This window comes from Cnephaeus nilssonii (genome assembly GCF_951640355.1).
Source record: "Cnephaeus nilssonii genome assembly, chromosome: 6".
Lineage (NCBI taxonomy): Eukaryota > Metazoa > Chordata > Mammalia > Chiroptera > Vespertilionidae > Cnephaeus > Cnephaeus nilssonii.
Window position 1 is genome coordinate 6,148,999 of NC_137077.1, and position 27,642 is coordinate 6,176,640.

Sequence of the window (27,642 nt, forward strand, 5' to 3'; positions counted from 1 at the left end):
CTGTCTCCATCTCCCCCTTCTACCTGCCCCTCCCCTTTCCCCTGCACCCCACACTCTCAGGGCCAACACCAGGCCAGGCCATTTGCCTCACCTGCACTCTCCTACTCTCAATCCATGGGAAGGTGTGATAGGCACCAGGCACACATCTGCTGCGGGACCAGCATTCAGATGGCGTGAGTGTCCCCATGCGTTCACATACCAAGACTCATTCACCGGGACTTCAGTCCTGGTTGCACGCCTATGAGACACAGCTGGGTAGTGAGGGAGAGGGGCATGGGATGGGGCATGCACTGCGGAGGTCTGCACAGGGGTGAAGGGAGGACCGAGGAGGGCTGGTCACTGTTTCTGAGCAGCTGCTGTGAGCTCTGCATGCTTGTGCATCTACGTCACCAGATCCGCTCCTGTGAGGGGAGGGACTTTAGGCCCCCGTTTTGCAGACAGGTGAAGTGAAACACGTGCTCAGGGTCGTGCAGTGCAGTTCCTCAGTGCTTTTGAGCCCAGTTGGCCTGACTCCCAAGCTCCCTTAACAGGAACCAAATGTGTGCGCAGTGCTGGATGAATGAATGGGGGGGGGGGGGCGATGAATGACTTCTGCGGGGGGTGTCAGGAGACCTTCCTAGGGGAGGTAGCGTGGAGGCTGGACCTGGAGAAGAGCAGGAATTCTCTGGGCAGAGGAGGAGGAAGGGCATTTCAGGCAGGAAGAACAGCATGTGCAAAGGCAGAGAGGTGTGGAAGCATCTGGTGTGTTCTGGAATCTGTGGGAATCAGGGTGTATGTGTAGGTATAGGCGGGTGCGGTAAAGTGGGGCCTGGCTGTGCATCACCCCAGAAGTGGGGACCAGAACCTTTCAGGTGGGGGGTCTGGGGCAGGGGGGCAGTCACAGTGGTTCACGTGTTGTGGCTTCTGTGCTGGTTGCATCTTCCGGGGTCAGCTGGAAGGAGCTGGAGATTTCAGATTCAATAAGTTCCCAGTCTGACTTCGGGGTGCCTCAGTCTCTCCCTCTCTTAACTGGGGGTAGTCAGCGATGGCCAGGCTCCTGGGAAGTTCCTCTGGCTGTCTAACCGCAGGTGTCCTCTCATCCTACTGCCGGGGAGGAGCGCTTTCCCACCTGCTTCCCCAGAGCGTTGGCGTGAGGTGGCACAATGGCCAGGGAAGTGGCTGGCTCCCCAGGGGCAGGGTGCTGGGGACTTCCCCCCACAGTCCAGAGTGTGTGGAACCCAGACCTGGGGCACAGTCAGGGCACGACCCTCCCATAGACAAACACTTTGAAGTGATGGGGATGCAGAGAACCAGAGACTGGGGGTTGGACCATCTCTGCCTCTCTGGGTGCCTTTGGCAGGCTTGTGACCCTCGGTACTCAGTCTCCCAGTCTGTAAAATGGGGCGGTGCTGCCCTAGGTGATTGTGAGGGCCTCTCCGGCAGGAGCGGGGTGCATAGGGTCCCTCACTGCCGGTACTTCAGGAGGGGAAGAGGGGCGCGGAGGGGGGCGGCCCGGCGCCAAGGAACCCAGTACCCACCCTGTCCCACCCACTCCCCTGCCGGCACAGGAACCCTTTCCACCTGCCCCTGGGGGGCTGGAAGACCCGGGAGCGGATTATCGGAATGGGTTCTGGGAGGAGTGCGCCGGGAGACATGAGGAAAACCCGGACCGGATCTAGGGCCGGAGCGGGGCCACGCAGCCCCCAGCCCTGCGCGACGGGCGGGTGGGAGAGGGTTTGATGCCCCCCCTCCCCCCGGCGGAGGGGAAGGGGCGGGCCGGGCCCGTGGGCCGTCGGGGGCTCCCGGGCTGTCAGGGTGGTGGTGGCGGCGGTGCAGCCCCCGCAGCGGGGTGCGGGTCACGTGCGAGGAGGGGCGAAAGTCTCGCAAACGGGGCGGCGTGAGCCGAGTTGGGAGTTCTCGGCGCCGCGGGCGGCGGGAGCTCGGGCTCCCGGGCGAGCCGGGGACGCAGCGGCGGTGGGGCCTGGGTCCGAGACGGCGGGGCGCGCCGAGAGTGCCGGGGAGAGAAAGACGAGGAAGGACAGAGACGGGGCGGGAGGCAGACTGAGGCGCGCAGAGGAGAGACGCCGAGCGGAGGGGGAGGCAGGGGAGAGGCTGGGAGGACGACGGGACGGAGACAGACTCGCAGGGAGAGACAGCGAGAGCGAGGGAGACCGAGAGACGGGCCGGAGAGAGACGGGGCGGAGAGGGGCGGAGACGGGCCAGGCGGGGAGGTGGCGGCGGGGCACCGTCCGCCCGGAGGTCTGGGCGGGAGGCGAGCGCAGCGGGGCAGGGAGTGAGCGCAGGGCGGGGGGCAGCCCGGGTGACAGCCCGAGAGCGGCCGGGGAAGGCGCCGGCGGGGGGCGGCGGGAGCCATGGGCCCTCGGAGCCCCGCGCTGAGCCCGGCCCGGGCCCCGCGATGCTGACGCCCAGGCGGCGCGGAGGGCGCGGCGCGGGGCAGCGCTGAAAGTTGGCGGCGGGCAGGGAGCGCCCGGCCGTGCGGAGGCGCCGAGAGCCGGACGCCCGGAGATTCAGGGACAGAGCCCCCGACAGCCTGGGAGGGGCCGGGGCCGGCCGCCAGGTTCGCGGGGAGAGGGCGCCGGGACTCCCCTCTCCCGCCGGGACGCCGCCCGCCCGCGCCGTGGGATGTAGAGCCGGCGTGCAGCCTCCGGACACGCATCGGACCTCTGCCCCGCGGTAAGCCTGGCCCGCGCTCCGCTGGCGCAGTCCGTCGTCTGTCCCGCCCGTGGGAGTCTGTGTCCTGGGCCGGCTGCTTGGGCCCGGTGCGCCCGGGACCTTAGCCACGACCCGACCCGGGTTCCTGCGCATTCCCGGGAGCGGCGAGCTCTGTCCTTCTGTCCGTCGGCGGTGGCGAGGTCTGGGTGGATGCCAGGAATGGGGGAGAGGTGGGCTGAGCTGGCCTTGACCTCCTGCCCCGGTCACGACCTTTCCCTGCCTCCGCCCACCTCCAGTTGTCTCTGGGTTTCAGAGGAGTTTCAAGGCAGGTGACTGGCAAGGGGGCGGAGAGCTCTCCGCTCCACATCCCCAGCCTGTTTGCAAAGGGCCCTTCCATCTGACCGAGAACAAAATCCCGCTTCCAGGTCTGAGCGCTGACTTGGGACCAGGCCACCCAGGGTGAGGGGACAGGGACCCAGTAACTGAGGCATTTCACCTCTCACAGGGGTAGAGACCGGCTGTGGGGAGGGACACAGACTGCTCTCTCCTCCCTAGAGGGAGAACCCCGAGCAAAGAGAGGTCTGGATGAACCCCAGAGCAGGGAAACTTCCCCTGCCGCCTGCTGAGTCTCCCCACCAGCAGCACCCACGTCTGCCTGGGTGCCCAGGCTCCAGGATGGGGGGAGGATGCAGGGAGACGGGCAGGCAGGAGTGTGGTGCAGGGACCAGAGGCAGGGGGCCCTGGAGACGCTGGCAGGTGGGGGCCTCCAGAGCCGTAGGATGTCGAGCAGCAGGTGGAAGGGAAAGGCAGTTTAGGGAGGGAGGTCCCACTGGCAGGGCCCGGAGAGGAGCCATCCCCTGACTGTGTGCGTGTGTGTGCAAGCGTGTAAAATGTCTGTTCGCTTCTCCTGCACAACCAGTTCTGTGATCTCCAGAGCGTGAGGGCTTCGGGGGACTGCTGCCAGGGCTTTGGGGGCCTGAGAACCACATGATGGCCTTGGCTTGGACTGGGATGAGGGGAGCAAAAGGCTGAAGTGCGCAGTGGGATGAGGGCTGGGGTGCAACATGGCAGGAGCAAAGGCTGTCGGCCATGGAGCTGACCCATCCATATTCACACCGGAGCCTGGGGGACTGAGCCTAGAACATTCGACTCTGTTTTCCACTGGGAGGAGGGGCGCTCTCCGGGGCTTTCTCCACTGGGCAGTGGGCCTGCGTATCCTCCAATCAGGCTCCTAGAAACCAGCTTAGCTAGTTGAGGAACCAGCACCCTGGACAAGTCACTTGTTCCTTGACCCTCAACTTCCGCATCTGTGGAATGAGGACACCACTCCCTGCCCCCTGACCTCCAAGGAGGGCCCCTGGGCTCAAGTGAGCCGAGGGCAGCTCTCAGGCTGCGGACGGGGCTGGGCAAGTGGGAGTTAGGATTCATTGTACCATTCGGAAAATGCACAGCTAAGGGAGAGGGGGGAAATAGAGAGCTGACCAGGGAGAGGGGGGCCCAGGGATTAGAGGGAAGATCTGGAGCTTGGGAACTGCTCCTCAGGATCCCTGGGTCCCCCTTGGAAAAGAAGCTCCTCTCCCAGACAAAAAACCTTTGGCGCCACTGGGAACAGACAGCGCCGGCCTTGAGTTTCTGCTGGGTGACCTTGGGCAGCTGTCTTGACCTCTCTGAGCCTCAGTTTCTTCAACTGGAGAATGGGGATGATGGCAGTGACTTCAGTGGGCTGCTGAGTGATTTACTGACTATGCCATGTCTCTGAAGGCAGCTTGCACAAGCCTGGGGCATAGTAGGTTCTTAACAGACATTTGTGGAAGAGAATGAAGTAGCGGTAGGAGATGCTGTGGAAAGATTTCTTAGCTTAGGATCAGAGGGAAGGGGAGGAGGAACAGTGTAGGCTTACAGGGCGGGCTGGTTCTTAATGTGGATCTGGGGGAGGCGGGGGCGAGAGTTGAGGGGGTGTGAGGAGGAGGGGGCCCCTCTGCGGGGACCACTGAGTCACGAGGACATGTAAGCGACATGACAACCAGCAGCATGGTAACCAAGAGACTGGTGGCGGCGATGGGAAGCGGAGCTGGAGCGGTGTGCTGGGCGGGGAGGCGCAGGCCCGGCAGCACCAGGGCCGGAGGGGCCGGGAGCCGCCAGGCTGGCCTCTCAGACTCAGGAGGGGAGGCCTCCAGTGCAGGTGGGCTGGGGCGGGGGAGGCCGGAGTGGCAGGAGGACAGGCGCCCCCGGGGTCTGCCGGGCAGGGGGGCTTCTCCTGCACCGCCCCAGGCTCCTCGCTCCTCTCCTCCACGTCTCCACTTTTCGTGCCTCTCCCCCTAGGATGCCAAATTTGGCTCACGCAATCTGTCGTCTCTCTTCTGAGATTGGCACCAGGACCAAAGCTGAGTGCATTACATCACTGCAGCTCCCCCTGCACAGGGAGAGGAGAGGGAGGGCCAGAGGGCCAGGGACAAGCGGCCAACCCGCAACTTGCCTCCCTGACTTCCTGCTCACTCTCCTGCCTCAGTCCCAGGGGTCGGGGGCTTCGGGGAGCAGCCGAGGGGAGCCCAGAGGCAGGGCCAGGGCTCTAATTTAGGGAGACTCCAGGGTCGAGGCAGGAGGTCAGACCATGCTGCTGGCCCCCCGGCTAGGTGGGGCGTGGGAAGCCGGAGCCTACGTTCAGGACCCCAGTTTTTCATTGCCGGGCCGTGTGACCTTGGGCGGTTCTCGCCCCCACCCCATGCAGAGTCTACATCTGTATAGGGAACAGCTGGCCACTCAAAATCCTGGTGACTCTCCTGGAAGAAGATGCCCTTGAGCTCTGCTGCTCTCCTGGGCACAGAGTCCTGAAGTGTGCATTGCTCTCTGTGACCTTGAGCAAGTGACTTTACCTCTGTATGCCTCCATCTCTTGGCCTGTGAAATGGGGACGGCAGAACCTGCAAAGGTACTAGATGTGAAAGAGGGGTACGAGGAGAAGAGAGAGGGTCTCTGGCCCCGAAACCACAGACACTCAGAGGCCCCGTGTTCCTAGCATGCGAGGCTGGGGGTGGGGGCAGAAGGACAGTGTCTCCATTCAGACACCAGGCTTGGCGCTTCAACTCACTGCTCTGGCGCCCTCCTTTCACAGAACTAGAAATCGAGGCCCAGAGAGGGAAGTGGGGCCCCCCCAAGGTCACAGTGATGGTTTAGGGGGCCTGAACTTGGGGCTCCTGGCTCCCAGTCCTGCTTGGAGACAGACAGGCAGATGCCCAACCCCAGGGAGCAGAGTGGCATCCCAGACTGGACCCAGGAGCTTTGAGGGCCCAGTCCTCCCTGTGGCTCCCCTCCTGCTCTCTGGCCCCACCTCCACCACCCCTAGACGTTAATCCCACCCCTCGTTTGATCCATTTGAAAAGCTCCCTCTCAGGTTCATTTAGAAGCCAGTTTCAGGCAGTCCTAGGCAGGGCAGGCTGCCTCTGGGGTGAAGCTGGAAGAATGTGGCTCCTCTAGAAGATTCCCAGAGTGGAAGTGGAGAAGGCTGGGGAGCATCTGTGGGTGCTTTGTAAAGCAGTGAGCTCCCCAACCCCCCTACCAGAGCTATTCAAGCAGAACCAGATGGGTATGTGCCAGGGATCCTGACCCGGTGACCCCAGCTTTCTGGGTGAGGTTGAATGACATCTCCACCTCCAAAATCCCAGGAGTCTTTGCTCTCCCCGAGGAGGTTCTGGGAAGCAGCTCCCATCAGTTACCTGTTTCCCAGCAAGGAAACACATTGTCGCCAGGAGCTTTTGCAAATCCCTGCTCATCCTAAGTTTCCCAGCATCCCCCCAATGTCGAATGGATGTCCCAGTGTCACAGATGGGGGAGCCACGGCTCAGAGAGTCTATGTGACTTGCCCAAGGTCACACAGCAGGGAAGTGGAGGAGCCTGGGTTTGAGTCCAGGCCAGTCTGGGAAGAGTGGAGAACGTCCCTCCCCTGGCCTGGATCTTGGCAGGAGATGGTCTGTCTCCCCCACAGCATGACACCCCCTCAAGGACTGTCTGGGGCTCCATCCTGAACACACCCAAGGGGAGAACTCATTCTACAAACGGCAAGACTGGGATTCAGAAACAATGAATGGCCTGCCCCCAAAGTACCCAGAGAGTTAGACTTGGGCCAGGGCTCTGTCCCCTGCACCAGTGGGTGAGGAGGGGCATTTGGGCTGATGGTGGGGTGAGGTCTGAGATTGGGGGTGCAGATTTCATGGTGGTCTGGCACGGGGCGGAGAGGCTAGGACTATGGGAAGGGGATCAAGCCTGGAGAACAAGAAGGGGAACAGCAGGTTCACCTCTGTCCTCCCGGGTCCTGCCCTGGAGCCGCCCTCAGCGGTCTGTGCCATGCAGCCTGTGAAGTCAGGGAAACGGGGTGGGGCCCGCCTGAGAGGGTCGTGGAGCCAGCAGCCTTGGGTGCGGTTCCTGTGTGACCTTAGGTCAGTTCCTCGCCCTTTCTAGCTTGGTCCGCCCATCCGTGTGGCCGAGAATCGGGTTTTATGAGTTATTTCCACAAAGTAGCCAACATTGGGCTGCCATCCCAACGTGCTCGTCCCCCCCCCCCCCCCCGGGGATCCTGGGCCCTGGGCAAGGGGCGGGCAGGAACCTGGGGGCTGGTATAACCTTGCAGCTTCCTCAGCCCCTCAGCCCTCCTTGGGGTTTGGGGGGGATCTCCAGGCCCAGCCCTTCTTCTCCTTTTCATCTTTATTCTTCTCCTGCTCCCTCTTCCCCTGGCTACGTGGGCTGATCGCTGCTCAAACTTTTAATTCAGATGGTAATTGAAATAATAATACGGGCTGAGGCCCCTCTGCTTGTGACGATGCAGCTGGTGGAGCGCAGCTATGAATAGACCTTGAGTCACACACGCGCGCGCGCGTACTCCTGAGGCGCGCACACCGCTCCCGGGGTGGTGGGTGGGGTACAGCAGGGGGGGCTCACGCTCCAAGTTGCTCTGGGTCTCGCCCCCAACTCCCAAAGCCTGGGGCAGTTCCACCCCTGTGGCCCACTGTCGGTCCGGTGGGGACTTAATGACTTGGGGCCTCAGCTGTTCTCCCCATTTCCAGGGGAAACAGGTTCAGCCAGGGGAGTGGCTGGCTGGACGCACGTAGAGAGTGGCTGGGACTGGATTTGAACTGGCGGGTTTTGCCTGATCCTCAGACCACTGTTCTTTCCAGGACACACAGGCCAGGCAGACGGGTGGGAGGAATGCTGGGGTGGCCCCTGCCCTTCCCTGTGTATGCCGTGCCCTGTCTCCTCCCAACACACACACAGTCATGTGCTCACACACTCACACTTGCACACTCACACTTTCCCACTCACACTTTCCCACTCACACACGAGTTACTCAGATAGATGATGATATTGATTGGTGGCTGGGGTGACAAAGAGGTTTTTGGGTGGTCCAGCTGCAGAGTCGGGGACGACCCCCTGTGTGCCAGGCTCTGAGCTGGGCTTTATATTCATTACTTCATGTAATCCTCACTGCCATGCTCCGAGGACCATCACTCCCACTTTTCAGATGAAAGAGCTGAGGCTTGCCTGGCTGGTGTGGCTCAGTGGTTGAGCGTTGACACAGGAACCAAGAGGTCTCGGCACGTGCCCTGGTTTGCGGGCTCGATCCCAATAGGGGGCATGCAGGTTGCAGCCAATCAATGTTTCTCTCTCATCAATGTTTCTATCTCTCTCTCCCGCTCCCTTCTCTCTCTCTCTCTGGAAAAAAAAAAGTACATAAACTGAGAAGCAAGGTTTTGTCCGAGGCCCTGCAGGTAGAAGGGGCCATATGTCCTTTGTCCCACCTCTGCTCCCAGTTCCGGCCATTCCGGGACCCATTTGTCCTCCCGAGGAGGGAGGGTGCATCTCCTCTAGCCTGGGGCTCCCATCCTCTCCCTGCGAGGGTTCCCCTCTTCCCCGTGGCTACCTGGCCACTTGCTGACCAGCCGAGTCGAGCAGCAGGAACATCTGGCCTCAGTGGGCAGGGGGAGGGGAGGCGCCATGAGGGGCATTGGCAGGTCAAGGAGAGGGGCCACTGAGAAAGGTGGGCCTCGGTGTTCCAGACCCCAGCTGGAGCTGTGTAGGGTGAAGGCGTTGTCACGGTGACCTATCAGCTGGGAGCTTTGGTCTAGGCCTGCTCGGGTGGGCCCAGTGGGCAGGGCAGAGGGGGTGCTTTGGGCAGGGCACCCCGTGGGCCTGGGACGACCGAGAAAACTCTCCCCAGCTTTACCTGGTGGCCCCGCTTTGCTCCTGTGTCTGCTTTTTCTCCAGCATCTGATGGGAGACGGAGCAACTGAGTCCCGAGGCCACAGTGATTGCCCAGGGTCCCAGGGACGGTGCCAGAGCTGGGGCTGGACTGGCACCCAGAGCGCTCCCTCCCCCAGGCTGCTGACACCCTCTCTCTCAGACATGCCCTGTATGGCCGGGTTTGGAGGGAGGGAAGTGCTGACTCCCGTCAACCCCCTGTCCTGGGCAAACCCCCAGATTGGAAGGAGGGGAAGGGGCGGCAGCTGGTGCAGCTGAATGAGGAAGGCTGCCCGAGGCAGGAACTGAACCCCAGCTCAGCGACTTACTTCTCCCACACGACCTTGCCCGGGTCACGGTCCCCCTGGGAACCTTTCTTAGTTCCTGTGTGAAACTTGGGCCACCGGTGGTGACAGGGGGATGTGCCTGGCTCTTTCTTTGGTTGTTCCTCCTGTTCTCAGAGCCCACCCAGCTCCCCTGCCTGCAAGGACGGGAGGGGACCTCAGCGAGGCCGGGGAGGAGGGGTCCATGCCCTGCGAGGGCCTGATCCCATTTACCTGATGGGGAGGTTGAGGCGTGGGGGAGAGAGTTTGCTCAACCTTGACTTGGTGGAGTCAGGTTTCACTGCTGGCCTCTGGGACTTCTCGGCAGTCTCTCCTCCCTTCCCCTCCCCCCACCCGCAGCTCCTCTCCTAACCCCACCCCAAGCTCCCGGTAGGAGCTCCCCTCCCCCACCACAGGCCACAGAGCCCAGACCCCTCGGCCCTGTGAGAGTTAAGGCGCTGCTCAGCCTGGGGGACAGATGGAGTCGGGGTCTGTGATTCAGGAACTCCATGAGGCCATACAGGGGAGGCGGCAGGCACAGAACTAGAGAGGCCCTGGCTACTATGGGGGACATGGGGGACAGAAGGGGCTGCCGCACTCTGACACATGGGCATCTGAGCCCTCCACACCCCTCCACACCTCACCGTCTTCACGGGCAGCCCACTTGTCTCTAGAAGGTTCTGCTCATTGATACCTGCCTCCCACGTTGGCCTCTGCTCTGCACTCGGGGGCTTGAGGGACCCAGCCTGTTCTGAGGGGAAGGGTGGCCACTTCCCCTGCACCCCACCTCCTTCGCTCCCCCCTCAGTGGTCCCAGCTGAGGCCTGTGGGTGGGAAGCAGAAGATCTGGTGCAAGTCCAGCTCCACCCCTGAATGGCTGTGTGGCCTTGGGCAGCCTTTTCACCTCTGCGCCTCCCCGCCCTGAGCCGTGAGGGTGGGCTGGTGCCCTTGCATCTGCTGGGGGCTGCTGGGAAGATCCCATGAGCCTGTGTGCCATGTGGCCGGTTGTTGACGAGCTGCTGTGTGGCCCGATCACTCAGTGGCAACTCCTGGCAGATTTCCAGGCTTGCAGCCCCCACACTCACCAGCCCACACCTTCAGATCCTGCCTTTCTGGCCCTGAGTCCGGCCCTGTCCCCTCTCAGCCCTCCCGACCTGCTGGGTGGGGGGAGGGCTGGCTGAGCGCCAGCGCCAGGCCCTGCAGCTGCAGATCCTGAGCCACCTGACCTTGGAAAGAGTCTCTGGCGGGTTTCAGCGCCACCGCCCCCCAGACCCGGGGCAGGAACAGGGCCGCAGGGAAGAGAGGGAACTGGACGGGGTACAGAGAGGGCCATGGCCTCGTGCCGGGGATTGGCTGGGTCCCAGAGATGATAGGCCAGGACACAGCGAGGGAATGGAAGGCCAGCCACGGAGGGTTACCGTCCCGGCTGCAGTGGTAGCACGGCAGAGCCTCGCTCCCCACACTGCAGAAGTCCATCTGAGGAGGGGTGAGCTACCTGTCACTGGAGGTGTGCAAGCAACTGCTGAGGAGCACTGTTAGGGGAGCAGCAGCAGGTTTCCCACAGGTTCCGGAGGAGGGATCGGACCCAGAACCCAGAGGTCCTCTTGCTTGGGCCACAGCAGAGCAGTCCTGGGACCCTAAAGGTCTACCAGCCTGTTCTTCCGAGTATTCCCCGTGACCTCCAGCACCTCCTCCCATGGTTGTGCCCCCCAAAAGCCCATGGTCCAAGCGCAGTTGGTCACAGCTTCAAGACAAGCCCTAAATCCCCATTTCAATCTGCGCGCAGCTCCTAAACACCCCACAGGTCCGTGGTTTCAAATCGCATTCAGGTCCGCCTTGGCCAGTTGGTTGTGTGTCGTCCGTGCACGGAAAGGTCATCGGATTGATTCCCCGTCAGGGCTCATGCTCAGGTTGTGGCTCGATCCCTTGATGTTTCTCTCACATCGATGTTTCTCTCTCCCTTTCCCTTCCCCTCTTTCTAAAAGTCAATAAAAAGCATGGCTCAGTGGTTGAGCATTGACCTATGAACCAGGAGGTCACGATTCAATTCCCAATCAGGGCACATGCCTGGGTTGTGGGCTCGATCCCCAGTGGGGGGCATGCAGGAGGCAGCCGATCAATGATTCTCTCTCACCATTGATGTTTCTTTTTTTTTTTTTTCCACCATTGATGTTTCTATCTCCCTCCCCCTCTCCATTCCTTTCTGAAATCATAAAAACATATTTTAAAAATATTTAAGATAAATTAATAAGTTGCATGTAGGTCCTGACCCATCCGTGGTTGTAAAATTGACTTAGTGAGTTCACTACTTATTTTTATTTTTTTAAAATATATTTTTATTGATTTCAGTGAGGAAGGGAGAGGGGGAGAGAGAAACATCAATGATGAGAGAGAATCATTGATTGGCTGCCTCCTACACATCCCCTACTGGGGATCGAGCCCACAACCCAGGCACGTGCCCTTGACTGGAATCGAACCCAGGACCCTTCAGTCCGCAGGCCGATGCTCTATCCACTGAGCCAAACCAGCAAGGGTTCACTACTTCTTTTTAAAAAACAAAATAGCAAGCACTTTGCATGTAGTGAGAGTATTATTTTTTTATGTTTTTGTTTCAGCTTTTCAAATATATATTATATAATGAGTAGCAATGTACAATATGTTTGTTTCTACTCTGGGTCTTGGTCAAAAAGCGTGAAAGCTACTGCTCTGTATAGAAGTCCTGGGGGTGCCACTGATAAGGGGTGCAGATTCCTTTTTCCCAGGATGCTCGGTTCCTAAAACATAAGCGCGGAGAATTCTGGGATGCGGCTATTCTGTCCTCAGACCTTCCATCTCTTGCCCAGTAGCCCACTTAGCTCCAGGCCCGGAGCCTTCTGTCAACCCCCACCCCCACCCCAGGCCCTAGGTCCTGCTCTCTGCCCGGCCCAGCCCTGGCCCAGCCCTGCCTCACGTTTGTGCTCCCTGCTTGCCCCACATCTTCCTGGGGACCTTCTCTTACGCCCTCTGCTGTGTAGACCCTTCATTTTCCATCCTCACGTGTTGACACTCGGAGCTCAGCAAAGCGGGGCTGAGCCTTACTCACGTGTCTTCCCCCAGCACATAGTAGGTGCTCAGTAAATGTTCATTCATTCCACAATGATTTATGGAGTGCTCTCCGGGGCAAGGCACTGTGCTGTGCTAGAGACGTGCCAGGCAGGAGGGCAGATGCCACTTCAGCTCAGCATACATTTAGGGTGATGAATGAATGAATGAATGGAGTCTGAGAGTCTCTGGCTTCAGGAGCCAGATGGGCAGATGGGCAGAAATGATGAGTAAGCACCTAGCACTGGCCTGTGCGTAGTGGGCATTCTGATAGCGACATCTCTCCTGGCTGTGGAGGAGCTGGGATGCCGGGGCAGGAGAGGAGGCTGCGTGCTCCTCCCGCTGTCTGACCCTCCGAAGGCAGCTGGCTGCACCCGGCTCGGCCCTGCACGTTTCTCCCGCCAGTCCTTGGAGCTTAGCCTTTGGGCCTAGGACACTGAGTACGGAGCCCGATGCCCTGATGACCCCCTGGGAGGACCCTGAGGGTCAGCAGAGGAGAAGCCAGTGGTCCATGGAGGGCGAGGCGGAGGCCGGGGCTCAGATGTCCTGTCCCACTCCAGTGTCGCAGAAGGTCTCCTGGTCTCCACTCAGCGGCCACCTTGTCGAGAGGTTCTCCCTGGCTACGGTGACAAAAATAGCTCCTGCTTGGTCACGTTCTGTCACATCACCCTGCTTAGGGCCTTTGTGGGAATCATGACGGCCGAAATTATCTTGTTTCTTTGTCAGTCATCAGATGTTTATGAAGCGTCTGGGGCTCAGGGGTGAGGCAGAGACTCAAGGTCCCTGCACTTAAGGAGATTGCAAATGAAATGGGATCAGTGATGTGAGGAGGTCAGGGCGCAGACGGACAGACGGACGGAGAGTGCCCGGGGGTCTCTTGGAGGAGGCAGCCTTACCTGAATGGTGGGAAGGTGAGGGCGGTGGAGTCCTGGAGGATTCCAACCAGAAGGCACGGCCAGTGGAAAGAGCCAGAGTTGGGAATGGACTTGGTGTGTCCAGGGGACAAGAAGGAGGGCCCAGGTGGCCGGGGTGGGGTGGGAGTGGAAGGTTGAGGTCAGAGAAGCAGGAAAGCCCCTCCGCCCTAAGCTGAGGAGCACCGTGGGTCCTCCGCCCGTGGAGCTGGGCCTGCAGGGGGAGAGGAGCCGGAGGTGCAGGGAGGAGGAGGCCGTGGAGTGTCCGGTAGCGAGGTGGCTCCGAGCAGGGAGCCCTGTGCAGGCTGCATGGGCTGGGTGTGGGGCCAGCGTCCAGGCCCCAGTCCTGGGGTTCTCCTGCCTGGGGGAGCTCCTGAGCCCTCAGCAGGGATAAAAATAGCAGCTCCCCTTCCAGGGTCTCCCGAGGATCAAAGGAGTGGCCGGGGCTCGCGGCCCCCAGCAAACACTAAATGTTCGTTGGACCACTGTGCGCCGACTGCTGTGGAGAGGGCTGAAGGGTGGCACCCGGGCGCTAGGCCTGCGTGGACCCCTCCCTGGGAGGTCACAGGGGGTGGAGAAGGCAGGGGAGGGGCGGTGGGTGGGTCTTCGCGAGGCTGAGTTTGTGATGCCTCTTGACGCCCAGCAGACACGGGGAGCAGGAGCTGAGTTGGCTCGCCACTGCTTGGAAGGGTGACAGGGGCCGGGTGAGCTTGGGCACTGCACGGGGTGGGCACGCAGAGGCTGGAGGAGGGAGAGCCAGGAGGGCAACCAGAGAGCGGCCTTCAGGCCTGGAGGCCTCACAGCGAAGGCGAGGGCCAGCCAGGGCCTCCATCCGAGCAGCGGGGAGGACAGTGGGGGCAACCGAACCCCTAGGGACTGTGGGGAGAACGCGAGGTGACGCGAAGGCCCCCTCTTCAAGAAGGGCTTCTGCACTTGACAGTTTTCAAGCCCTCACCTCCAGTACACGGTCCACCTTCGGACGCGTGTGCAGTGCCATTCTCCCCTCAGGGATGGGACTCAGAGAGGCGCAGGCATTGTCCCAGAGCCACACAGCGCCTCGGTGAAGCAGATCCGAGCTTTCTGGGATCACAGTCCCTTTGAGGACCTTGCGAATGCTCGGATCCTTCTCAGAAAAACACACATATGTACACACTAATTTTAAAACCTTCCCTGTGTCTTTTTTTTTCTGTAGGTAATACATTCATATGGTTCTAAAATTAAAGAGACACAACGGGAATACAGTGAGAATCCTGCCTCCCACCCCATCCCCAGCCACCTGCTTCCCCTCCCCGGAGGCAGCGTGGCACCCGTCTCCTGGGTCTCCATCCGCAGACAAGCACAGACAAGCAAATATGTGTATCTAAAAATTCCTCTCTCCTTTTCTGTACAAACGGTAGATACTATACTTGGTATCCATCGCTGTTGCCTTTTTCCACTTGAAACTCATCTTGAAGACCCACATCGCTCCTCCAGGGCTCCCTCCTCCTCCTTTCTGGCTGCGGGCTGCGTGGTGAGCCCTTCGGGGATGGGCGGCGGGCCTCTGCCAGGCTGGGCAAAGGAGGTGCGTGGCCGTCCGCAGGCCAAGGTCCCAGGAGCACGCTCTCCAGAGCCACCCAGGCCGCCCAGAGCAAGGGAGGGAGCAGGCCTGGCACTTGGCGCTCACTCCCCTTCCCTAGTGCCCCCCTCCCCCCACCTCTTCTTAGGTGCAGCCTCTGGGCCCAGCCAAGACCCAGGGACTCCTGTGTGTGGGAATGAGGGTGTTGGCCTCCACTCCCCCAAGCTCTCGGACGCCCTCCCCCTGCACCAGCAGCCCAGTCCTGGAGACTGGTTTGCTGAGAGGCCAAGGACAGGGTTAAGGGACAGGGATCCCCACGCCCATTCCCACCCCTGGCTGGGATGCCAGGATGGGGAGGGCATCGTGGGCTGCGGGGAGGTCACCTCTGCTCCCACCACAGCTCCCTCTGCCCCCACACCTCCCCGCCTCAGCCCTCAGCTCAGGAGGAGTCCTGCCTTTTTGGCCGGGAGGGAGGGTATCCGAGTGGAGAAGGGAGGTGGGGCCGAGGGCCTCGTGGGCGGGGCTGGTCAGGGCACCTGGGCGGCTCTGCTAACACTCCCTCCTCCTGGCTCCGCCGCTGTCCCCTGTCCCCGTGTCCTCTGGCTCTGCACTCAGCCGCCCTCTGCTGTGTCAGGTCTCCTGTGCGGAGGCGCTGGCTGGGTCTGAGCCCTCGTCTCTGCTCAGCCAGCCTTCTTGCCCCCTGCGATCTCCTCCGCCCTCGCAGCTTAAAATATCCCCGGGGCGGTCAAGGTCTAACTCCGCGCAGACCTGGGGTCTGACCTGCCGGGCATCTCCATCGGGACATACCAAGGCCACTGAGTACTAGAACGTGTCACCCTCAAACCTGGTCCTCTTCCGTGTCCCAGACACACGGGGGCCTGCGGTATCTCCTGATTCAAGACCAACCCAGGTGAAACCTCCTTGTAAAAATATGTTTTTATTGGTTTTTATAGAGAGGAAGGGAGAGGGATAGAGAGAGAGACATCGATGGGAGAGAAACGTCATTGATTGGCTTACTTCTGCACGCCCCCTACTGCACATGTGCCCTGACCAGGAATCGAACCAGTGCCCTCTTGGTTCATGGGTCGATCGATGCTCCACCGCTGAGCCACACCGGCCAGGCAGGCAACACACCAGACTCTTTCTGGAATGTTCTACACCCTGCCGTGCACACAGACACACAATTCTCATGGCCACCTCGACTCCCACTCATGACTCAGGTCTCGGTTTAAATGCCACTTTCTCCAAGAGGCCTTTGAGGGCCCCCAGCCGACCAGAGCCCCTCGTCCTCTCGCGGTGAGACTTGTCCTCAGGCTGCCGCCTCCGCTTGTTGTTGTGGAGCGGCTCCCAGCTGGCCCGTAGCTGGGCGCCCGCCGCCTGCCCCACAGCAAGTGAGCAATAAGCAGTCACCGAGGGCGCGGCGTGGAGCGTGCAGCCACGGGATCCGAGCCACAGCGGGTGGGGGAGTGGACGCACCGCCAGCAAGAGACTGGGGTTCTGGGAAAGAGAAGCCTGGGGAGCCCCGCTCGCCTTCAGACCCTTGTAGGGGGAGGGGCGCGGGGGGTTGGGGTGCCCCTGTGGGTGGGACAGAGTAATCGATAGAAGAGACTCCTGGGGCGGGGGGTAGGGTGGGGGGGCGAGTTCTCCTTCAGGGCAGGGGCCAGGTGTGGGCTGCAGCACAGGGCGCCCTGGCAGGTTGGAGCCCTGGAGTCTTCCGGCCACCGGCTCCCGGCACTGGCCATGACCAGAGGCCTGTGTGGACAGTCTGGGGAACATGCTTTCTCTCTCAGCCTGCTCTCCTGCAGGCCGGGGGGCTGGGCGAGAGAGGTGGGGTGCAGAGCTGCAGGGATGAGCTGCTTCACCCCACTGCGCAGAGCCCCTCTGAGCCCAGAGCCGCCTGCGTGGCTAGGCTCCGGCTGGACCGGGAATCAAGGACCTGGGTCCTGGCTCCACTCCCTGCGACCAGTTCCTCCTTCCCAGGAGGACTGACTTGCCCGCCTGGCCCACGGGGGGCCGGTGGGTGTTTACTAAGTGGGAGACCTAAGTGGGAGAAACGTGCAGTGTCACCGTGTTTCTTCGAGGCGGGAGAACGGAGTGTCTAAGGAATATGCTCTGGGATCCACCGCTGGGGTCCGACTCCTGACTGCCACTCCGGCGCTGTGTGAGCGCGGGCCGTGGCTGAACCTCTCTGTGCCTGGGTCCTCCTGAAGCGGGGACAGTAACGGCGACTCCTCCGAGGTCACGGGGAGGGTGGCAGGAATTGATCCTGGCGAAGCACTCAGAGCAGAGCCCGCACAGAGGAAGTGGGTGCTCACTGCTCCTTGCGGATTTTGCAACGTCACACCTCACACCGTCAGCCAGGGGGAGGGCGCGGTGTGCAGTGGGACGTCAGGGTTCAGAAGAAGTTGTGGGGGCGGAACAGCATTAATTGAGCACCCACTGTGTGGCCTGCGCTCTCATGACAATTGACAAGCTGCGTCTGGCCCTCAGGACCGCGTGCAAGGTAGGCATGGCTCTATTCCTTCCCCGGTGGAGACACTGAGGCCCAGAGAGGTCAAGGAGCCCGCCGGAGCCCGCTTCCGCCCCGCTCTGTGAGGTCTGAGGCCACCGCGCACTCACCTGGTCCCTCGTGCTGCTGTCGGGACAGACTGGGCAGGGCATGACATGGACACAGGGTGGGCTCTGCAGTGCAGGGAGGAGGTCCAGGGAAGGACCGGTCAGGGTCAGGCTTGGGAGTGACTCCGACCACCTATCAGTCACTGACTGTGTTCTGGGCACGTGACGTGCACGGTCCTATTTATTCCTCATTACAACCTTGTGAGGCAAGGGCTATTATTAGCCCCGCCAATAGATGAGGCATGCAGGGACCAGAGAGGTGAAGTAACTTGCCCAAGGTCACACAGGCAGAAAGTGGACAGAGACTCGGAGTCGAAGCCACTGGACGGGGAGCGGGGAGATACGGGCTCTCGGCATTCACAAAGAGAAGAGAGTCAGACCTCCCAGGGTCCAAGGAGCAGGACGGAGGCCTGCAGGGGTCATGGGCAGGAGCGGACACCCTGCCGAAATCCCCTCCCCCCCATCCCCCACCCCCGGCTCGATCCATCCTCAGCTCCCTTTCTCTCTGAGGAGCACACAGCTGCCCGGTCCCTTTCCCCCCCGCAAAGCCCCGTGTGTGAGCGCTGAGAGGACACCGCCCACACCGGGGAGCCGGACCTGAGCGGCCTCCTTGAGAGCCGGATGGGCAGGCTCTGTACTCCTCGGGGGCTGGGAACGGGACGGTGTGTTCCTTCCACTTCCCACCCTCTGAATCCTTTCGGGCTCTCACGGGGGGAGTCCCTCTGCCCTGCCAGCCCCCCGGGCCTGCTCCCTCTGGTGGGAGAGTCAGTCTCCCCTCCAGACTATGCTGGGCGCCTCGTTTCATTACATCTTCCCAGCTCTCCCAGGGAGCGGCTCCACCCCGCCACCCCCATTTTGCAGACAGAGAGGAGCATCGGGCTTGAGCAGTCAGCGGCCGAACCAGGACTGGAAGCCAGATTTTCTGACATAGTCACCATCATCTTCTTCTTCTTCTTCTTCATCGCCATATTCTGTGCCTTTCCCTGCAGTGCCTGTTGCCACCCCAGCCGAGGTGTCCATTACGAGTGCTGATCACGTTTGCCGCCACAGCGGCCTGGTGGGGTAGATACCGTGATCAGCATCTCCATTTTGCAGATGAAGAAACTGAGGCCCAAAGAGGACACACTAGGAGGTGACAGGGCTGAGACCAGGAACCAGGTCTCGCCACCCCAAACACAAGTGCTCAAGCAGCGCGTTATTTCCATAAAGTGGAAAAGAAGTCCAGGCGAGCGGACAGTGCGGCCCGGGCTCAGGGGAGGCAGGCGGGCAGCTGGCAGCGCAGCCAGCGCGGGCTTTGGAGAGCGGAGGGGTCGGGGCCAGGGCGGGGGCTGAGTCAGGGACCTGGAGCCAGCCAGACCTGAGTCGGTATCCCAGCTTTGCCACTTCTACTGTGTGACCCCCCGATCCCCATCCCTCTCCCCACCCCCACCCCAACCTGTGCTGTGGGAGGTTCCAACAGATAGCTGTTCAATAAACTGAGGTTTGCTGAGGCTTCAGTGAGCTAGACCGGCCGTCCTGAGGGCCAGTTCCCTAAGAGCAGCCACAGATGATGGTTCAGCGGGCCCACGGCGGCGCTGTGTGGCCTCAGGCAAGTCCCCTCACCTCCCTGTCACCCCACCTGATGCCAGGAGGTGCAGGAAGGTCCTCAGGCTGGCGGGGTGTCCTGTGGCTCCTGCCCTCTCCCTCCTGCCTCTCGGCGGCAGTGTGGACTGAGCCTGCCCTGGGCTCAGACCCGCCCCTGCTTCTGCCTGGGCTGGGGGCCACCCGAGGCGCTGCCCCCGCGCCTCCCACGCGTGGTGAGGGTGCGCACGGGAGACGTGCCCGGGTGCTGGAACCCACTGGGGCTGCTGCCACCCTGTCAGCTTTTCTTCCGGAAAGGAGTGTGGACAAGGAATCGCATCCCAGCTTTGCCAAAATCCGAGGGAAAATGTGAGAGATGACAGAGCGGGTCTCCTTCCGACCTCCTCGGACCCCTGGCCGGCAGGGTCTCCGCCCCCCCAGATCCTCAGGAAGGACCGGACAGCAGCCGTGCCAGCGAGCTCACAGCCCTGCTGCTCACCTGCACCGTCTCCCTGGGGCCCCAGGTCCTTGGCCCACTGCTGGCTCTCTGGGCCATATCCCTGCTCTCTGCCTCAGTTTCCCTGGTTTGTCCAGTGAAATCTGGGCTAGGGGCCTCAGATTTTAGATGTTCACAACATAGTAAAATTTTTTAAAATATATTTTTATTGATTTCAGAGAGGAAGGGAGAGGGAGAAAGAGAGAAACATCAATGATGAGAGAGAATCATTGATTGGCTGCCTCCTGGGAATTGAACCTGCATCCAGGCATGTGCCCTGACCAGGAATCGAACCGTGACCTCCTGGTTCATGAGTCGATGTTCACCCACCGAGCCACACCGGCCAGGACACAGTACATTTTTTAAAAATTGGTAACTGGCACAGCCCGGTCATCCTTCACGTTGCCAAGAAAGGACATTCGGTTTGTGAAACGCAGCCGGCATGTCCCATCCCCATTCCTTCCCCCAAAGAAAGGCTGTCACCACGAAAGGAGCCCCAGGACGCGCTCAGACTAAAGGAAGAACCCGGGGGGCACAGGGGGGTGGACGGCCTTGCCAGGTCAGGGACAGTCCCTTTGGGCAGAGAGCCTTGGGCAAGGCCCTCACCCTCTCTGGGCCTCATGACCTCATCCTTGAAAGGCTGGGTCCCCACACGTCCCCTCTGCCCCTCTCCTGGAGACCCGCAGATGCCCTCTCCTCCCCTGCCCCAACCTCACCCCAGTGCCCTCCGGGGAGGAAGCCCCTCTTCCCAGCAGCACCTTGGGCTCTGCCAGGGGCTCTGGAGCGGGAGTGAGGAGACCAGGCTCAGGGCGGCCCCCGGCCTCGTTCCGGGCTCTCAGCTAGTCCGTCCCAGCGCTGGGCTTCCCTGGCCTCGCGTGAACGAGGGCCTGGAAACCAGCGATCCTCTGTTCCTTCCGCTCCGGTTCCTTCCGTGGTGGTAATGGCGGCAGTCAGGGCAGTGGGACAGAGCCGCTTAGTGAAGGCAGACCTCCCTGGAAACTGCCTCTAGCCAGAAGGCGCACCCCGCAGCCTGGCTGTTGAGCCTCTGGGGGAGGTGGCAGGGAGAGCCTGGGGTGCCCGGGTGAAGGTGTGCCCCCTTAAGGGCCAGCATCACATGGCAACGTTACCAGTTAGGTCTTCAGACTGATGGGTCTCACTCATCCCATTCTCCAGATGAGGAAACTGAGGCTCAGGCCAGGCAAGTAACTTACTCAAGTTACAAGGTGGCTCTTGGACTTCCATCGGGGACTGCGGGACCCAGGGAGCTCCTTTGAAGGGAGAAGGGAGAAGAACCCAGAGGGACGGTGGGGGAGGGGGCAGGGCGCTCTCCCTGGGCTGAGAGAGGGCGTTCCTCCCTGGAAGAGGCAGGCTCCGGAGCCGCTGATCTCTAAATTACAGCGTTGGCGCGCACCGGTTGCTGCGGCAACCGAGTTGTCCTGAACCGGGGAAGTGTATAAACATTGCCACAGATGCACAATTAGATCAGGAAGAAGAATAGCACAGAAAATAGAAACTTTCAGCCTTATATAATTCTGGGCCAAAATGTTACCAGGAACCGAGGCTCGGGCCGGCCCTGCCAGCCGCTGCGGCCGGGGCAGCACCATCTCTCTGCCGGGGCCCCCGGGGAAGAGGGATACGGGAGGGTCTGCCCCCCACGGGCCCAGCTGGTGCGCCCTGCCACCCGGCGGGGTGAGGGGCTGCCTCTGCCCGAACAGCTGGGCGTGCTGACAGCCCGGTCCGGCCCCTCGCCCGCTCCTCCTGCTCCTGGGAGGCGGGAGGGCACCTGGCGGTGAGCGAGCACCTACCGTCTCCTTGGGCCCCGTGAGGCAGGGTGTGGGCCCCCACTCCACAAATGAAGGGAGTGAGGCTGAGAGAGGTGAACTGCGTCACCCGAAGGTGACACAGCGGTCGGTGGGTGTGGAACCTCCCCCTGTCTGAGCCTCCACACACTGAACTCCTCGAGGCTGACCGCACGTGGGGACAGAAGGGGTAACCACCCCTGGGTGTGGGCCCACGTACCAGCTGTGTGGCCTGGGGCAGGTCCCGGCCCTCTCTGAGCCCCTCTTCCCTTTCCTGTGACAGGGGAATAGCGATACCCACACAGGAGCCAAGCTCAGGGACCCCCTTCCTGTCTTGCCCGCCATGGGGTCTCCCCCCACCACTGCTCCCAACAGGTCTGGGGACAGGACAGGTCCCCGCATTGTCCACGGGACTTCCTGCAGTGATGGGCGTGTCCTGTCAGCCGTCCAGCGTGGCAGCCAGCAGCCACGAGCACTGGACGGTGGCATGTGGCTGATGCAGCTGTGGAACTGAGTTAAGTTTTCACTTAATTTTAAGCGAATGTCAAGAGCCACAGGTGGCAGCGGCTGTCGTGTTGGACCGCACAGGAGAACACCTGCCCCGGAAAGACCCAAAGGGCAGAGGGTGAACGCGGGGGGGGGGGGGCGGTGAGCGGGGCCGGAGCCCTCACAGCTCCCTCTGCTCAGGGCAGCTGGTGGCAGGCTGGGCATCAGGAGGCCCGGGCTTGGAGCAGTGGGCAGAGGAGGGCTGGAGGGGCCGCGGGAGGGCTGGGACTGGGCTCTGGATCCTGGTGGCCCCAGCTTCTGGCCTGGAGAGACCCCAGTGCTGGAGCTGGGCTGGCCGTGGAGGCGCTGGCTCGGGTCCCGACACCCCTCCCTGTTTGTTTGTTTTTTAAATATATATATTTTTTATTGATTTCAGACAGGAAGGGAGAGAGAGAGAGAGACATCAATGATGAGAGAGAATCACCGATCAGCTGCCTCCTGCACGCCCCACACTGGGAATGTGCCCGCAACCAAGGTACATGCCCTTGACCGGAATCGAACCTGGGACCCCTGAGTCCGCAGGCCGACGCTCTATCCACTGAGCCAAACCGGCCAGGGCCCGACACCCCTCCCTGTCGTCAGAGCCACCTTCCCTGTCACGTTCTGCTGGCCCGGGCGGAGGAGGTCTCGGGGGCCAGGCCAGGCGCTTCCCCTTCTGAGTGTCTCTGGGTGGGCGCCTTGCCACCAGAGCCGGGGCTCCCCGGGCCCTCGGAGAGGCCACCCCGCGGCCGCCGCTCCCAGCATCTCACGTGTCTGGCTTCCCCCCCCCCAGGCCCCGTGTCTTCCCCGGTGACCTCGCCTGCCTCGGGACATGCTCGGGCACAGCCGCAACGGGCAGGCCCACGTGCCCCGGCGGAAACGCCGCAACCGCTTCGTCAAGAAGAACGGCCAATGCAACGTGTACTTCGCCAACCTGAGCAACAAGTCGCAGCGCTACATGGCGGACATCTTCACCACCTGCGTGGACACGCGCTGGCGCTACATGCTCATGATCTTCTCCGCGGCCTTCCTCGTCTCCTGGCTCTTCTTCGGCCTCCTCTTCTGGTGCATCGCCTTCTTCCACGGCGACCTGGAGGCCGGCCCCGCGGCGGCCCCGGCGGGCGGCGGCGGCGGGGCGGCGCCGGCGAGCCCCAAGCCGTGCATCATGCACGTGAACGGCTTCCTGGGCGCCTTCCTGTTCTCGGTGGAGACGCAGACGACCATCGGCTACGGGTTCCGGTGCGTGACGGAGGAGTGCCCGCTGGCGGTCATCGCCGTGGTGGTCCAGTCCATCGTGGGCTGCGTCATCGACTCCTTCATGATCGGCACCATCATGGCCAAGATGGCCCGGCCCAAGAAGCGGGCGCAGACGCTGCTGTTCAGCCACCACGCGGTCATCTCGGTGCGCGACGGCAAGCTGTGCCTGATGTGGCGCGTGGGCAACCTGCGCAAGAGCCACATCGTGGAGGCCCACGTGCGGGCCCAGCTCATTAAGCCCTACATGACCCAGGAGGGCGAGTACCTGCCGCTGGACCAGCGGGACCTCAACGTGGGCTACGACATTGGCCTGGACCGCATCTTCCTGGTGTCGCCCATCATCATCGTGCACGAGATCGACGAGGACAGCCCGCTGTACGGCATGGGCAAGGAGGAGCTGGAGTCCGAGGACTTCGAGATCGTGGTCATCCTGGAGGGCATGGTGGAGGCCACGGCCATGACCACCCAGGCCCGCAGCTCCTACCTGGCCAGCGAGATCCTGTGGGGCCACCGCTTCGAGCCCGTGGTCTTCGAGGAGAAGAGCCACTACAAGGTGGACTACTCGCGCTTCCACAAGACCTACGAGGTGGCGGGCACGCCCTGCTGCTCCGCCCGGGAGCTGCAGGAGAGCAAGATCACCGTGCTGCCCGCCCCGCCGCCCCCGCCCAGTGCCTTCTGCTACGAGAACGAGCTGGCCCTCATGAGCCAGGAGGAGGAGGAGATGGAGGAGGAGGCGGCGGCCGCGGCGGCGGCGGTGGCCGCGGGCCTGGGCCTGGAGGCGGGCTCCAAGGAGGAGGCGGGCATCATCCGGATGCTGGAGTTCGGCAGCCACCTGGACCTGGAGCGCATGCAAGCCACCCTCCCGCTGGACAGCATCTCCTACCGCAGGGAGTCGGCCATCTGACCTCGGGGCCCCGCCCGCGCCGCCTCCCACAAGAGCCTCTGCTGGGGGGGTGAGGTGCCAGGACACCCCTCCGCACTCAGGACAGCGCTGGCCCTGGCTCCCTGGACCTTCTGGAGGGGGGCGGGGCTTCAAAGCTGGGGGACCCCTTCCTACTGACTCCGGAACCCAGGCCTGGGGAGGGCACCGGAGACCCTCTGCCCTGTCGCTCCGGTTCCCCAACGCCGGCCAGCGGGTGGCTCCGGGACCCCAGACTCGCCATCCTTCCCCCACCGACCCTTCAAGGACGTGCCCCTTTGTTCTCAGAACCCTGGGGAACGCGGCTGGACTTCTGGAGGGTGGGCATCAGAGGGTCTGGGGTGGGCAGGGGCTAGTTTTTGGGGAGGGCGGGGTGGGTGCGTTCTTTTGCATGACTGTGACCTGTTGCTCATGACTTCCTTTTGTAAATATCTATAAATGGAGAGAGATGGAGGCACCGAATCCACCTTCTGCCGTTTGAACCTGCGGGACACCGAGTGCCGTCCTCTCTGTGCACCCTCCCTCCGCCCGTGTGGCCCAGCTGGCTGCCCCTTGAAGCCCTCAGAGCCAGCCTCCTCGCCCCTGGATGGTGCTGGTTTGAGTGTAGAGGTGGGAGCCCAAGGGGCGGGACACAGGCCACCCCTCCCTGTGGTGTCTCCGGGCCCCGGACCCAGCCCAAATCGACAATGGATTTGTAACTATATATTTTTAATAAAGTATATGGCCCATTGGGGTAGGTTGGTTGAAGATGGAGGGTTGGGAAGAAGAGAGAGAGAGACCAACATAATGTGAGTGTGTCTGTGTGTGGTATGTGTGTGGTGTGTATGATATGTATATGTATGGTGTGTGCTACACATGTATGTGTATTGTATGTGGCGTGCCTGTGTATTGTGTTTGTGTGGTATGGATGTGTTTGGTACCTGTGTGTATATGTATGTGTGTGCTATGCATGTATGTGTATTGTATGTGGCATGCCTGTGTATTGTATGTGTGGTATGGATGTGTGCGGTACCTGAGTATATATGGATGTGTGTGCTATGCATGTATGTGTATTGTATGTGGCATGCCTGTGTATTGTGTGTGTGGTTTGGTGTGTGTGGTACCTGTGTGTATATGGATGTGTGTGCTATGCATGTATATGTATTGTATGTGGCATGCCTGTGTATTGTGTGTGTGGTATGGATGTGTGCGGTACCTGAGTATATATGGATGTGTGTGCTATGCATGTATGTGTATTGTATGTGGCATGCCTGTGTATTGTATGTGTGGTTTGGTGTGTGTGGTACCTGTGTGTATATGGATATGCGAAGGGTCTGAGTGGGCCCCAGAGGCTCGAGTGGGTTTGAGTCAGAGCTTTGCTACGTCCCTGCTGTGTGGCCGTCAGCAGGTTGTCCATCTGTTCGGCCTCAGTTCATCATCTGTAGGGTGGGGTGAACCATCCCTCCCTCCCAAGAGATGATGGACAGGAGACTCCTGTGTGGAAGCCAGCCAACCCTTTATAACTCAGGGGGCGTGGGGAGGGCCCCTGGTTGACACCCCTCACACCCATGCACATCATGCACCGGCGGGGCTGATCAAGGTGGCCGCAGACACTGCGGTGGGAAGGGCTCTGGAGCCGCTGGGACTCCCGGTGAGAGCCAGGCCTGGTCTCTGCCTTGCTGTGGGATCTCGGTAAGTCCCTCCCTCCTCTGGGCCTCAGTCAGCCTGTGCTGTGTAACACACGACCCCAAAACTTAGACAACAGGGTTTCTTCTTAAGCTTTTTGGGGGGCTGGTGGCTGCTTATCCGGTTTCCTCTGGCTCACTCCAGCACCTATGCCAGCTGGGACGTCAGCTCAGCCGTGAGGACGAACATGGCCTCACCCATGTCGGGGATGGGCTGGCTGTCAGCCAGGGGCCTTGGTTCTCAGCCAGCGGCCTCCTCTCCGGCACCAGAACCCTCCTGGTGTCTCAGGGCAGCAACTAAGAGGGTGAAGAGAGGTCTCTGAGCCTCACCTTGAACTTGCATGCCATCACCTCCACTGTGTTCTGTTGGCCACCCCAGGTCATGAGGCCACCCCAGGCTCAAAGGGTGGGAAACGGGGCTCCGCCTCCCGGGAGCTTTGTCAAGTCCCGTCGCAGAGGGCACGGCACCGCGATGGACTGAGGCCGCAGCTTGGGGCCTGTCACCGAGCCTTTGAGTTGGAGCTGCTTCCAGCTCTAACTCTGTTCTGCGTGCCCACTGTGCGCCCAGCTGGGTGTGTGAGGGAGCAGAGGGCGCCCTCTTCCTTCTCCGGAATCTTCTATGCAGAGGTGCCCGCGACCTTCGGAAACACGGAACCAGCAGGCCAGAGCTTTGCTATGTCCCTGCTGTGTGGCCATCAGCAGGTTGTCCATCCGTTCGGCCTCAGTTCATCATCTGTAGGGTGGGGTGAACCATCCCTCCTCCCAAGAGATGATGGACAGGAGAGGGCGCCCGCTCACCGCTGGGCCGCTCCGTGGGCCGCTCTGTGAGCTGCCACGTTTCACCAGCCCCGGCGGCGTGCCTGGCCTGCCGTTTGGGTAAACCCTCAGGCACCCCATGTGCTTCTACAGCTTCATCATCGAGCCTGAGGCGTCTTTCCTGGAGACAGAGGCCACCTGGGCTCCACGTCCCCAGCAAGTAACTCGTCACCACGACTCTCCTTTGCTCACATCGTTCACGTCCTTTAGTTCACGGAATTCCTGCCAAAGCCCAGAGGGAGGTGGGACCAGGACTGGGCCCTCTCAGCGCCCCTTCACTCACTCCCCCCTCAGGCAGGGGCTCAGGGAGCAGCAGGGGGTGGGGGCTGCCTCCTTTCCCCCCTTCCCCATCCAGGTCTTCCCGAGGGCACCTCCAAGGGCTGCAGTGGCCACTCAGCAAGACAGAAGCCCAGCTCCCAGCTCCCAGCTCCCAGAGGGCCCTGGTGCCTTCTGCCAGGTGCCAGCACCGGCGTCCCCAAGGGGCCCTGGTTGTCCGCCAGGGGCCTCTTCAGAGAGCGCCTCCCCCAGCCCTGCAGGCCCTGGAGGACCCCGCCGTCAAGCTCCCCTGTCTGCTTCGTTCTCACTGACGCTTTGGCACGGGGGGGGGGGGGGGGGGGTTGGGGCGGGAGGGCGGGCAGAGCCTTCCACCTGGGACCATCTCAGAGGTCGCCCCGGGACCCCCGAGGGCAAGGGGGAAAGAGGTACACTCGGGGCCCCTAAGAGGGCCTCCCATCCAGAGTGAGGTGGGGGCACCTCAAGGTCCATCCCAAACCCTTTCCTGGTCCCCAGGTGGCCACTTGCTCAGACACCGCTGATTGCGACTCCTGCCGGAGGCCTGTCTGTTAACGTGGAGTGACGGGGGGACACAGGGGAGGCGAGTTTGACAAGAGCCCACAGCAAGGACTTCCTGGATGCGGAGCTGCAGTGCCAGGGTGGGCTCTGGGTGGGCACGGGGAGGGGCCGCGGGGTTCGGAGAGGCAAGCACCGCTGCAGGAGGCTGGTTCAGCTGCAAACCCCTGCTCGGCTCTGCTCCCCCTGGTTGACTCACCTCCCTGCTCCCACCTGCTCCCCTGGCACAGCCCTCCCACCTGCCTCCCCACCCCGGCTCTGCTCTCCCGCACTCCAGGCTCCTGGCGGCGCCGAGGGAGGGGGATCGCGGGATCTGGGGGTGTGAGAACCTCAGCTATCACGGGCTTGGAGTGATGGACATTGGCTGGCTGAAGGGGCACCTTCCTCATGTCT

At 61.7% G+C, this 27,642-nt stretch overlaps 1 protein-coding gene across 1 annotated transcript; it reads left to right on the forward strand.

Annotated features, from left to right (window-relative positions):
• Nucleotides 1–2,310: 2,310 nt before the first annotated feature.
• Nucleotides 2,311–24,240, forward strand: KCNJ4 (potassium inwardly rectifying channel subfamily J member 4). Its single transcript, XM_079774528.1, has 2 exons — nt 2,311–2,673; nt 22,538–24,240. The coding sequence occupies exon 2, from the start codon at nt 22,577–22,579 to the stop codon at nt 23,903–23,905; it is 1,329 nt and encodes a 442-aa protein (XP_079630654.1). The 5' UTR covers nt 2,311–2,673; nt 22,538–22,576; the 3' UTR covers nt 23,906–24,240.
• Nucleotides 24,241–27,642: the final 3,402 nt, after the last annotated feature.